At 55.0% G+C, this 12843-nt stretch overlaps 4 protein-coding genes across 4 annotated transcripts in view; 1 reads left to right on the top strand and 3 right to left on the bottom strand.

The window, feature by feature from the left end:
- Positions 1-422: 422 nt before the first annotated feature.
- On the top strand, positions 423-3495 carry PTSG_09219 (uncharacterized protein; the record flags this gene model as incomplete). The annotated part of the gene is made up of 1 exon (XM_004989413.1): positions 423-3495. The coding sequence occupies one exon, from the start codon at positions 423-425 to the stop codon at positions 2925-2927; it is 2505 nt and encodes an 834-aa protein (XP_004989470.1). The 3' UTR covers positions 2928-3495.
- A 115-nt stretch (positions 3496-3610) lies between these two features.
- PTSG_09218 (uncharacterized protein) lies at positions 3611-4934 on the bottom strand (the record flags this gene model as incomplete). Its single annotated transcript, XM_004989412.1, has 1 exon — positions 3611-4934. The coding sequence occupies exon 1, from the start codon at positions 4913-4915 to the stop codon at positions 3611-3613; it is 1305 nt and encodes a 434-aa protein (XP_004989469.1). The 5' UTR covers positions 4916-4934.
- A 64-nt stretch (positions 4935-4998) lies between these two features.
- On the bottom strand, positions 4999-8554 carry PTSG_12846 (uncharacterized protein). Its single transcript, XM_004989411.1, has 6 exons — positions 8141-8554; positions 7640-7800; positions 7369-7429; positions 6431-6568; positions 5784-5951; positions 4999-5434 (listed from the first exon to the last, which is right to left on the bottom strand). Exons 1-6 carry the CDS (start codon positions 8483-8485, stop codon positions 5132-5134), a joined length of 1176 nt encoding a protein of 391 aa, XP_004989468.1. The 5' UTR covers positions 8486-8554; the 3' UTR covers positions 4999-5131.
- Positions 8543-12843, bottom strand: part of PTSG_12845 (uncharacterized protein) — a 7967-nt gene continuing 3666 nt past the window's right edge. Inside the window, exons 9-19 of the mRNA XM_004989410.1 lie at positions 12449-12843; positions 12115-12236; positions 11682-11759; positions 11162-11388; positions 10886-10976; positions 10585-10695; positions 10237-10286; positions 9956-10064; positions 9448-9573; positions 9074-9167; positions 8543-8773 (exon numbers count right to left, since the gene is read on the bottom strand). The exon at positions 12449-12843 is cut by the window's right edge and continues 39 nt beyond it. Coding sequence (XP_004989467.1) covers positions 8700-8773; positions 9074-9167; positions 9448-9573; positions 9956-10064; positions 10237-10286; positions 10585-10695; positions 10886-10976; positions 11162-11388; positions 11682-11759; positions 12115-12236; positions 12449-12843 — 1477 coding nt within the window. The 3' untranslated portion in view covers positions 8543-8699. The remainder of the gene's footprint in view (positions 8774-9073; positions 9168-9447; positions 9574-9955; positions 10065-10236; positions 10287-10584; positions 10696-10885; positions 10977-11161; positions 11389-11681; positions 11760-12114; positions 12237-12448) is intronic.

Here is a 12843-nt window from a genome sequence, read left to right as displayed (position 1 = left end):
TGTATGTGTGTGTGTGTGTGTGTGCGTGTTCAGAAGCTCTGTGTGACATTCATCTTGTTTTGTCGTCTTGGTGTAGCGCATATGCATGTGTTGGCTTGCGCTCCCTCGCATAGGCCCACTTGCACACACACGCACACACGCATACACACACGCACAATCACACACACACACACACACAAACAAACACATACGCACACACACACACACGCGCGCACACACACGCACACACACACATATACGCACACACACACACACACACACACGCACACACACACGCACAAACACACAAACACATACGTCTGATTCTCACGTGTCGCCTCTGCTTACGCTCGTTGTTCGTGACTTTAGACCCCGCGCCAGCGTGATTCCCTGTCACGATGGATGAGAGCATGATCCCCTCAGCCACTCCAGGCTGTGTGACGATGCAGCCTGACAGCATTTTCAGTGCTGCCGGTCAAGCCAACGCTGCCAGCATGCCAGCACGCCAAGCGAGCAGCAGCAGCAGCAGCAGCAGCAGCAGCATCCTCCATCTGAATCTGTTTTGCGACGGCTTCGCCAGCCCCATCAGCTCTCCGTTGAGGGCCCTGATGTACTCCGCCGTGCAGGCCAGTGTCGTTGCAACAACGCCCACCCGCTCTTCGCCCGACCAGGGTGACGACGGCGCTTCCCTACTGCCGTCGCTGCCGTCACTCACATATCCGCTGCCTGCCAACCTGAGCAGCGTGCCACCTCCAACAAACTTCTTTGACCTGCCCCTGCCTCTGTGGTCTCCACACAATACGTTTGAGCTCCAGGGACCACTGCTTGATGCATCCCTGGACGACAGTTTCGAGCTGTTTGTCGACCTTCCACCGATCACCGGCAGCGATGACGATGATGGTGGCTACAATGATTACGAACCCCAGCACCGCGCAACCCCACCTCTCCAGCACCAGCAGCAAGGCCACACCAACAAGCAGATGCAGCAGCATCAGCAGCAAGGCCACGCTAACCAACAGCAGCAGCAGCAGGAGTCACAGATGCTGGAAGTGCCGCTGATCGATATGACCCAGCACCAACGCCCTAACCACCACCCACACCAAGAGGTGCAGCATGTGCAGATGCATCAGGTGCGTCAGGTGCGTCAGGAGATGGCTCGCATCGATACCAGGAACCACCAGCACCAGCAGCAAGACCACACCAACCAACAGCAGCAGCAGCAGCAGGAGTCACAGATGCTGGAAGTGCCGCTGATCGATATGACCCAGCACAAACGCCCTAACCACCACCCACACCAAGAGGTGCAGCATGTGCAGATGCATCAGGTGCGTCAGGTGCGTCAGGAGATGGCTCACATCGATACCAGGAACCACCAGCACCAGCAGCAAGACCACACCAACCAGCAGATGCAGCAGCAGGAGTCACAGATGCTGGAAGTGCCGCTGATCGATATGACCCAGCACCAACGCCCTAACCACCACCCACACCAAGAGGTGCAGCATGTGCAGATGCATCAGGTGCGTCAGGTGCGTCAGGAGATGGCTCACATCGATACCAGGAACCACCAGCAACAGCAGCACGGCCACACCAACCAACAGCAGCAGCAGCAGGAGTCGCAGATGCTGGAAGTGCCGCTGATCGATATGACCCAGCACCAACGCCCTGAACACCACCCACACCAAGAGATGCAGCATGTGCAGATGCAACAGATGCATCAGGTGCGTCAGGAGATGGCTCGCATGGATACCAGGAACCACCAGCATCAGCAGCAAGGCCGCAACAGCCAGCAGATGCAGCATGTGCACAACGATGTGACCCAGTACCAACGCCCTGATCACCACACTCAGCGCCAGCAGACGCAGCGTGTGCAAGTGCAACAAGTGCAGCACGTGCAACAGCTACTCGGCCACAGCAGCAACGGCCAACACCAGCAGGCGAACCATGTGCACGTCCACCACCACCATGTCCACCACGTTCATGTGCAGCAGGACTCTGTTCAACACCACCAACACCACCACTACCAACAACAACAACAACAACATCGGCACCACCAGCAGTCTGTCTTCCAGCAGGGCCAAGAGCGTCTTCTTCATGACGACGGGCGCCCAGCTCGCAAGCGCGCGCACCTCAGTCTCTCGTTTGCACAGCAGGTGTATCTTGCACAGCAGCAACGGCAGCAGCAGCAGCAACAACAGCAGCAGCAACAGCACCAGCAACAGTTGGCTGTTGCTGCTGCTCGGGCCTACACAGCCCCTGCCCCTCCTTTCCAAGCAGTCCAGCCGATGTTGGTACAGGCTGCGACGCAGGCTGGGCAGCATGGGCAACGCGACCAGACGTCCGTGCCACAGCAAGCATCTCTCGAACAGCAGCAGCAAGCATCTCTTGAACAGCAGCAGCCAGCATCTCTCGAACAGCAACAAAAGCAGGAACGGCTGAAGCGGCGGCGCGCAAAGAAGAAAGACACGGAACAGGTTCGTCGCGACGCCATCAACGCTCATGTCGATGAACTCAGCCGTATCGTGCTGCCAGAGAATGCCTCGGCCATCCTGCGCCGGAGTTACCGGGCGGTGGTCATGACATGTGTTGTCTACGCCTTCACCAAGGCTGACCCAGGGTTCTTTGAGCTCGCAAACATGCACCGCCAGCGCGTGCGCAAGGAACAACTGACGGCCGCCTTTGTGCGCCAGGTTTTGCCGGAGTGCGCCCACGCTGACGCATGCACAACGCCATCACAGCGCAGGCTGCAAGCGCTGACAGGGGATAACAAGCGAACCGAGTATGAAGGAATTGTCTACGATCGGCTGGCCGCCCTTGTCAGCCCCGAAGAGAATGAGCACGCGAGGATTTTGCGAGCTGCACGTGACAGGATCACAAGCGACGGGTGCCGACTCACTGAACAGGAGCTGATTGAGGTCGCAGAATTGCTTGGCGAGCGCAAGCAAGGTTGATCCCTCCATCGCTGCGCGCGACTTGCTGCACGCGGCTTGCTGCTGTCGTGTCTTTGAATTTGCCTTGATTCGGCCTCTGCCTGACCGTGCCCCTTGTCTTGCGAGCTGTGTCGTGCTTTCTGTCTTTCTTTCTGTGTCTCGTCATGTCACTCGTGTCACTGTGCTTGCTTCACGTTGGCTATTCCCTTCCCCACCTCTCCCGTCAATCAATACCACTTCCTTTTTCGTCTTCCTCTCTCTCTCTCTCTCTCTCTCTCTCTCTCTCTACCTCATCCGCTTCCTTCATATGCGATCGTTTGTTTATTCACCTGTTTCGCTGTGCTGCGATGTCGTCCCCGTATGCTTCGGTTGACTGTCTTTCTGTCTTTTCTTGTGTGTCGATATGAGCACCTGTGCAATGATATCCAAGATAATCGTTTGTTTGTGTCCAAGCACCAGCTAAGGACAATGTCACTGTCCCGCCATCTGGCTTCTCGCAAGTGCTGTCGTTCCTTGGGAATTGTCATCGGACGAGAGGGGTGAGTTGGCGGTCAAACCCACGGTTTACTTTTGAGTTGAAAAGGTTCATGTCACACAAGACAATAGCGGTGTTGGACAAGCAAGAAACACACACACACACACACACACACACACACACACACACACACACACACACACACACACACACACACACACACACACATTCAAGGAAGCCAGCAGCCGGGGTCAATGAGTAGCACACTGTCGATGCTGTAAGGAATGCCGTAGATGATGCCGTTGCCTGCAAGCACACCACCCCGCCACTTCATGTCGCCAGCGGGGAAGTCCGTGAAGGATGTGTAGTCGACCGTGTCTGTCGTTGGATCGATGATGAGGGCACTGCTGGCATCATACGGGATGCCAAATATGCGACCATCCGGCACGAGCACGCCGCCAAACCACTTTGAGGCTCCGAATGGCACGGCGATAGTTGTTGTGGAGTCGTCGTTTGGGTTGATGACGAGAACGCTGTCGTGTGGTACGGGGATGCCGTAGATCTTGCCGTTGTCTGCCAGTACAGCGCCACTAAACCTGGCAGAGGCTGGCAGGCCGGAGATGCTGTCTGTGTCGAAAGTGTTATCCACTGGATTGACGATGAGCACACTCGCCGCACCAAACGGAAGCATGTAGAGCTTGCCATTGTTCGCTTCGGCGCCTGCAAGCCACTTGAAACCTGCAGAAGAAAGGCCGGAGATGGTGGTCATGTCTGTGGCATTAGTGCCTGGATCAATGATGAGGACCGAAGTGGATTGCCACGGGATACCGTAGATGCCGCCATTTGTCCTGCTTGCAAGCACGCCCCCGTGCCACTTTCCCGACTCTGCGGGGAAGCCGCCAATTGCCGCAGTGTCGACCGTGTTGGTTGCCGGGTTGATGACCATGATGGATCTGGAGTTGAAGGGAAGCGCGTAGATGAGCCCGTTGCCTCCAAGCACAGCGCCCTGCCAGTCAGACATGATTTCGCCGAGGCCGGAGAGCGTAGTGTCGTCAATGGTGTTTGTCTCGGGGTCGATGATGAGGATGAAGGTTGCCTGGTTTGAGATGGCGTAGATGAGACCGTTGTTGGCGAGGACACCGGAGGTCCACGCTCCTGTGTTGCTCCCTGATGTGTCAGGGAGAGAGATGAATGTGCTTGTTGGTGGGTATGCGTTGAGGCGGCACAAACGGTCCTCCAGCAGCTGGATGTGTGACGCCTGGGCCATGTTCTTGCGCTGAATCTGGACGATGGCCGCTTCTGCTTGCTCGATGACGCTCTGCTGCATGCGGACCGTGTCGTACAGCTCCTGCGTGTGCATGCCATTGAACACGATGTGTTCGTTGGCAGAATCGCTCGTGTTCATCAGCAGCCTCCCCGACACATCCTCTTCAAACACCACCTGCCCACTCACACGCTGCGGTCCGAACGTTGCAGCGCGCAGCACTGCGCAGACAGCAAGACAACAGAAGAAGGAGCGCACACTCAGCAACATAATCGCTCTTCGGTGTGGGACTAGTCCTTTGCAAATTGCAGCTCACGAGTGTTGCAAGGGCTGCAAGTGTCGTGATGTGTTGTGGGGTTGTTTATGGTCAGAGTGCACGACACAAAAAAAACACACACGCTCACATAGACCTCAGACACAGACACAGACCACAAGCACAGACCACAGACACAGACAGACAACGACAAGGTTGGTTATGTTATGGGGTTAAGGGTTCTCCTTGATGCGGAGCGTGCGCGCGCTGAAGGAGAGCGCGACACCACCGCCCGTGTTGATGGACGCACACGCGTGCAGCGGGAACGGGAAGGAGGCGAACGTGTCTGTGACGGCGTGATCACAACAGCCGATGTTGATGCCGTTGGCAACGGTGGGGTCGGGTCGCGTCAGGCCGCCATCGCCACTCGAGCAATCCTGGATGGTGAAGTTGCCGCTGCCATCAGCCGTCTCCACACCGATCCAATGCCCAAGCGGCGCGACGTTGTTGTCATCGTCGCACGACGTCGTGTACACCTGTGAAGGTATGCAAGCGTGTGCGTATGTACGCATGTTGCGTGGGTGTGTGAATGGTGAGGAAGTGTACGCACGTCGCGTGGCTGTTCGTGCCAACAATACTATGTTGTTCACAAAGCAATGGCATGCACCTCGGTGTCTGTTGTCTTTCTCTCTTGCAAACACACATAAACACGCACGCACGCACGCACGCACGCACGCACGAAAATACACACACACACACACACACACACACACACACACACACACACACACACACACACACACACACACACACACACACACACACACACACACACACACACACACACACGCAAACACGCAAACACGCAAACACACTCTCCCTCACGTCAAAATTTCTGTTGTCCCTGTCCTTTGAGAGGGATGCGATGGCTGTGACTTGTTGCGGCGTGAGCGTCTGCCCAGCGGACCGGTAGTCAATGTCAAAGTACGCCTCGCACTCCCTTGTCAGAGTTGTCGGTGGGATTGTGCCCGTGTACCAGTTGCCGGTCAGGTTCTGCAGGCGGTGGTGTGTGTGTGTGTGTGTGTGTGTGTGTGTGTGTGTGTGTGTGTGTGTGTGTGTGTGTGTGTGTGTGTGTGTGTGTGTGTGTGTGTGTGTGTGTGTGTGTGTTTTGGGGGGATGATACACGCAGAGGCGCGAGAGATAGAGGAGTGAGGAATGGATAAAAAGATATGTGCATGACATACAGACGGACGGACAGCAGCCGAGAGACGGATAGGCAGACAGCCGCAAACTGGTCGGACAAAGTCAAGTCATCACTCACAGACACACAGAATGCACACAGACACACACACACACACAGAATGCACACAGACACACACACACACAGACACACAGACACACAGGCACAGACACACGCGCAGACAAAAGCACACAGACACACAGACATACAAGCACACGCACACAGGCACATACACACACACACACACACATACACACACACACACACACACACACACACACAGAGTGCGCACCTGCAGACGGCTGAGAGCAGCCGTGCAGTTACACTTGAAGAAGTTTGACGGGTCATCAAAGGAGAAGATCCACCCTGTGGATGAAAACTCGCTGCCCTGCACCTCCAACTCAATCGATCCGTCGTTGACACAGGTGACCTACAACGAAGTCGTGATAGTGGTGATGATGAGGGAGGAAAACGAGGAAGGAAACACGTCGCACGGTAACTTGTGAGCTGTGGAAGTCGCATGTATTGCGCGATCGATGATGGACGCTGCACACTCCACACACACACACACACACACACACACACACACACAACAACACACACTACACACACAGGATAATCCTTAATTGGTGGGGGATGCTAAAGTCGTCCAGATTATGGCCATATCAGTCCAGGGCTAAACAGCTCCGAATCAGCTAGGTTTTCCGGAGGAAGTCGATAATAGTGTTGCCGCACGGTCGGTTGGGTAGGATCACCTAACGCTTCCCTAGGGGCAATAACGAAACCCAGCCAGCTTGATGTCCCGCCCCCGACTAGACGGGAGACCTTGGCCTGGCATGCACCCACAAGGTAGCATTAGCGAGGGATGTGATTCATTATCTGGCAGCTGTACTGTGGGACAAATGAGCCGGAAACATGTCGTGCCCTTAAAAAAAGCGTGAGGCGTCCGCTAACCGTCCTCGTCGTATGTCGCTTATCCCGACGGGACTGAAATGGTGGCCTTTTTTGAATGCAATGCAGTAGTTACGGTTATTTGGGAGGTATTAGCCGTAGGTGGCACAACTTACCGCTAATATTGCCCACTGCCCGGGGGTGCTTGCCCCCACCTAGACGGACTGGCAATGTCTGCCTGGATGGACGGGTCATGTCAAACACACCACACACACACACACACACACACACACACACACACAAACACACATACACACACAGACATACACACACACACACCTGAAAGGGTGTTGAGCCATTGATGGTAACCCAGTAGGTTCCATTGTCAAGAGGAGGATGACTGCGGCAAAATGGAGATGACATGCTGCCATGTGAGATCGTGAACCAGAGGCGTGATGGAAGGCGAATTGACCCAAATAGCAACATGACAAGCAGTTGCATTGAGTGGTCAAGCAAGCACATACACATCGACAACGTGCACACAAGTACGCACACATACACACATACGCACACACACACACAAATACACACACGCACGCACTGTGCTTACTGTTGTTTGATGGAGAGGCATGACACGCCCGCGGTTGCAGCAGAGAGGCCGTTGCCGCCATAGTTTGTCGCTGGTACGGTGGTCATGTTGCACATGACGCGAGGTGCCGGAGATGAGCCGCCGACATAGTATTCTCCCGACAAGAATCCACGAAGCCGCAGCTGAGGTAGCAGTAAGCAGTACGTGTGGAAGCAGATGAGTTGAGTTGTAAGTCACGCAAGCGAGAGGAACGCAGGAACGGAATCACAGCAGCAAGAACGGAATGATAGCAGCACACTTGTACAAACGCAAACACACCCACCCATCCACACCCACACCCACACCCACACCCACACACACACACCCACCCACACACACACACACACACACACACACACACACACACACACACACACACACACACACACACACACACACACACACACACACACACACACACACAAACACACACCCACCCATCCACACACACACACACAAACACACACACACGCATTTTCGTACCTCTTCGCAGGTGCTGGCAGGGTTCCAGGGATCAAGGCCAGGAACAGCAGAGACGCAGCGCTCTCCAAGCCACAGCTTTCCTTCAGCAGCACATGCGCGGGTTGCGGCCAGCTGGTCCTCGATCGCTTGCAGCTTGGCCATCACGTCAACGCCTCCAACAAATACCCTTCCGTTCCACCCGCTCTCCAGCATCAAATTTCCCGCATCGTCCGTGGTGATCACCGGTTCTTCGCCTGTGCGGCGTTCACCACCTCCACCACCATTGCTGTGTTGTGCACCGGTCCCATGCGCGCCCATGAGCAACACAACAGCGGCCACAACCGCGACAAAGTCAAGCTGAGCCATGTTGTGTTGACTGGACTGGTTGGTTGTTGATGTTTGTTTGGCAGCAGCCAATCGCTGCCTTGTTTTGCGGATGTTTAATGGAAGATATGACCTAAATTTCCACAATCGCCACAAGCTTCGCCAGACACAAACTCCACCCACCACATTGCACATCCACACACCAAGACCTTAGCATCAATCAGCATCATCAGTGGAACTGCGTGGACCAACCACGTCAGCGGCGGCGCTTCTTGTTTGCGCGGCGCTTGCTCCCACGGACCTTGCTGAGGGCCGAGTGCTTGTCGGGCTCTGGTGTGTGGAGAAAGAAAGGACGGGGAGCAAGGGGTGGTGGCGTGATTGTGAGGTGATATGAGACAGGAAAAGCGGGCAGACACGGAGACACGGATGGACGGGCGGGAACAGAGAGACAGAGAGGGACAGAGAGACAGAGAGACAGAGAGACAGAGGGACAGAGAGGGACAGAGAGATAGAGAGAGAGAGGGGACAGAGAAACAGAGAGAAGGACAGAGAGACAGAGGGACAGAGAGGTAGAGACAGGCGCACACACTAGCACACACAAGCACATGCACAACGAACGAGTGTTCTCACCAAGAATGGCGTGTGAGCGATCACCCTGCGCCGTGTATTTGCGACCGGAAGCAACAGCAGAGATGGGGTGCTGAAGCAGAGACGCAAGCTCAGCCTGGCAAGTGACAGTGGTGATGATGGCAGGGCAATGAGCAACGGTGTAAGGGGGGGGGGTTGACTGAAGCCATCTCATGGCACAGGCAGAGCCGGCTGCACACAGTCACGCACCTGTGCCAATGAAGACAAGCCAACAAAAGTGCACACACAGACACATACAGACACACAGGCAGACAGACAGACAGACAGACACACACACACACACACACACAGACACACAGACACACAGACACACACACACGCACACATACAAACAAACACACTGCCGCCGTTGTCACCTTGAGTGTGGCGAGGCGGATGCGGGTGTGATCGGTGGACGCGGCCTCCGCCATCAGCAGCGAGTCGTCCACCTCCAGATCCGCCTCCCGCGCCGCCTTGAGGACAGACGCATTCTTCGACTTGGGCTGTTGGTTTGTGATGGTATTTTGTGTGTGTGAGTGAGTGAGTATGTGTGTGTTTGTGTGAGTGTGAGTGTGTTTGTGTGAGTTAGTGAGTGAGTGAGTGAGTGAGTGAGTGAGTGAGTGAGTGAGTGAGTGAGTGAGTGAGTGAGTGAGTGAGTGAGTGAGTGAGTGAGTGAGTGAGTGAGTGAGTGAGTGAGTGAGTGAGTGAGTGAGTGAGTGAGTGAGTGTGTGTGTGTGTATTGAGGGGATATGGAGTTCGTTGGGCGATAAGCAAACATAGTGGCCAACAAACAGACACAGACACGCACGCAAACCAACATCGCTACCACAACCGTCTTCACGTCCACCACCATCACGTCCACCACCACTGTGACCATCGCGGCACCTTGTTGAGGGCGCGCTCAAGCTTGATGATGGTCTTTGCCTTGGAGACAAGTTTGCGGATGCCGGGGAGGAGGTGCAGGTCAACCTCAAACCGAGGCAGCTCCTCAGCCCTGGTCATGGCGACGATGGCGGACATGAGTGTGTGTTTCGAATCAGTGGCTGGCGATGTTGGTGTGTTGTGTGTTGTGTGTTGTGTTGTGTGTGCGTGTGTGTGTGTTGGACACAGCTTCATTCACTGGCACCAGCAAAACAGTCACAAAGCACCCTTCTGCAGCCTGTCACCTGTTGAGTTCTTGGATGATGGCCTTGTAGATGGGCGTATCTTGTGGACCCTTTGACATGCGCACACGCGAACATATCAGGATGAGTATGGTGAAGGCGGAGGAGAGTGAGGCGATGAAGTTGGGGTACAGCAAGGATGAAGTGGGGTTGTGCTTATTGTTGGAGATAAACGCGTGTGAGACAGCAAGGCACAAACACGAAACTACACACACACACACACACACACACATACACACACACACATACACACCCACCCACACACACACACACACCCACACACACACCCACACACACCACCACCACCACCACCACCACCACCACCACCAGCACCCTTGCGCGTCCGCCCACCTGCAGAACGACAGAGAGCCCCTCCTTGTCGGCGCGGGCGGTGCGGCCGGAGCGGTGCACGTACTTGTCCGTCTCCCGCGGCAGCTGATAGTGGAGCACATGGTCGACATCCTGACAATGGTGATGGTGGTGGTGATGATGGTGATGATGATTAGCTGTCGCCGGTAGATGCGGATTCGAGTGTAAGAGCCTGAGGCATGCTGCCCTTGTCATTCATGTGCATATGTTCGCCTGTGCGTGCATGCATCTGTTCACCCATGCACATGTGACTCCTCTGTGCGCGCGTGTGTGCAAAACTGACGGGGATATCGAGACCGCGAGCAGCGACATCGGTGGCGATGAGAACAGAGGATGGTGACGCACGGAACCGCTCGAGGTTCGTCAGCCGTTTCCTGGCGTGATTGTCGCGGTGGTGGTGGTGATTGTGATGACAGAGGTGGAGGGTTGAGTGAGGTTATGCTATGCACACACACACGCACACACACAGGCACACACACACACATAGACGCACACATTAAACAAAACACAGGCACACACGCACACGCACACACACACACACACATAGACGCACGCACACCTCTGCTGCATTTTGGAGTGGAGCCCCCAGACGTTGGTGGCGTTGAGGAGGCGGAAGAGGTTCACAATGCGATGCACATTGTCAATGGAGTTGACAAACACAATCGTGCGGCCCGGGTGGCGGTGCACAAAGTAGTACAGATACACATCCTTCTCCTCGGTCGTGCACAGGATACGCGATTCCGACAGCTTGGACGTCACCTCCACGCGCCGGCCAACCAGGTCAACCTGCACCGTGGATTGTTGTTTTGTTGGGGGGGGGAGGTGTGTGTATACACGTATGTGTATGTGTGTGTGTGTGCGTGTGTGTGCGTGTGTGTGTATGTGTGTGTATGTGTGTGCGTGTGTGTGCGTGTGTGTGTTTCAGGGGTTGTGTGAGGCGAACAATGCCAAATGATGCTGCGAATTGCTTCACCGTGCGCACGCATGTGCACAGAAGCGTATTATGCACACATTCACATTCACGTACACACACACACACACACGTCCACACAGCCATTCAATCACACTGCGACGTGTACCTGCTTGTATTTGCTTCTGAGGCCGCACAGTTTGACAATGCGGGATACGGCGTCCTGCTGCGGATTCTTGCGCCGCTTCTGTACACACACGCACACATGCACACACACACACACGCACGCGCAACAAGTGTGGTGATTGTTGTGTCAATGTGAGAAAAATAAATGGAAGCATACACGCGCGAGCGATGGGTCATGTCATCCCGTCCAACACCAACACCAACAACAACAACTTAAACAACAACACCACCACCACAACAACAACAACAACAACAACAACAACAACAACAACAACAACAACAACAACAACAACAACAACAACAACAACAACAACAACAACAACAACAACAACAACAACAACAACAACAACAACAACATCGTCAACCACCACCACCACCGCCACCACCAGCATCATCATCATCACGTGTGCGCGCACCCTGAACTGCTGTGCGGTGTAGAGGAGGGTGGCGGAGAGGATGTACGTCTGGCGCTTGACGGGCGGCCCCTCGTGTGCAATCGCCTCCATCTCGGCAGCATTCTGGTCAGCATCAAGCGTGTCTGCAGATGACGAGAGGTGGGGGAGGGAGGGACACGGTAAGGATTTGAGAAAAAATCACGGGAAGTTGATGTTGGAGTGAGACAATGTGACGAAAGCCACAGTGTGTTAACTTGTGCTCTTTCCGTGAGAGCTTGTGTGCTTTGTGGGCGACAACGCCCCACATCTACGCTATCCCCCCCCCTCTCCAATGCACCGCCACCGCCACGCCTACCGAGCTGCTGCAGGGTGTGTGCGTCCTCGTCCTTCCTGCGCTTCACTTCCTCCCGTTTCGACTTCTTGATCAGATCATCAGCCGGGTTCAGAAACAGCGACGCAGGGATGCCCAGGTTATCCTCCTCCTCCTCATCACCACCATCGTCATCATTGTTGTCTTCGCTGTCGTCCATCGGCAGCATCTCCTCAGCGCCATCACTGCCGTTGTCACCGCTTTGCTGTTCACCGCTGCCAGCACCTCCCATAGCCATCACATCATCGTCAACATAATCGTCATCTTCATCTTCATCCTGCTGCTGTTGTTGTTGTTGCAGCGCCTGCAGTTCCTTCCTTCGCTTCGCTGCCTTTTCCTTCTCGTTCTTCTCCTTGTATTTGTTCCTGCTCTTCTTCTTC

The sequence above is a fragment of the Salpingoeca rosetta genome (genome assembly GCF_000188695.1).
Source record: "Salpingoeca rosetta unplaced genomic scaffold supercont1.29, whole genome shotgun sequence".
Lineage (NCBI taxonomy): Eukaryota > Choanoflagellata > Craspedida > Salpingoecidae > Salpingoeca > Salpingoeca rosetta.
This window is presented reverse-complemented; position numbering and strand designations above follow the sequence as displayed.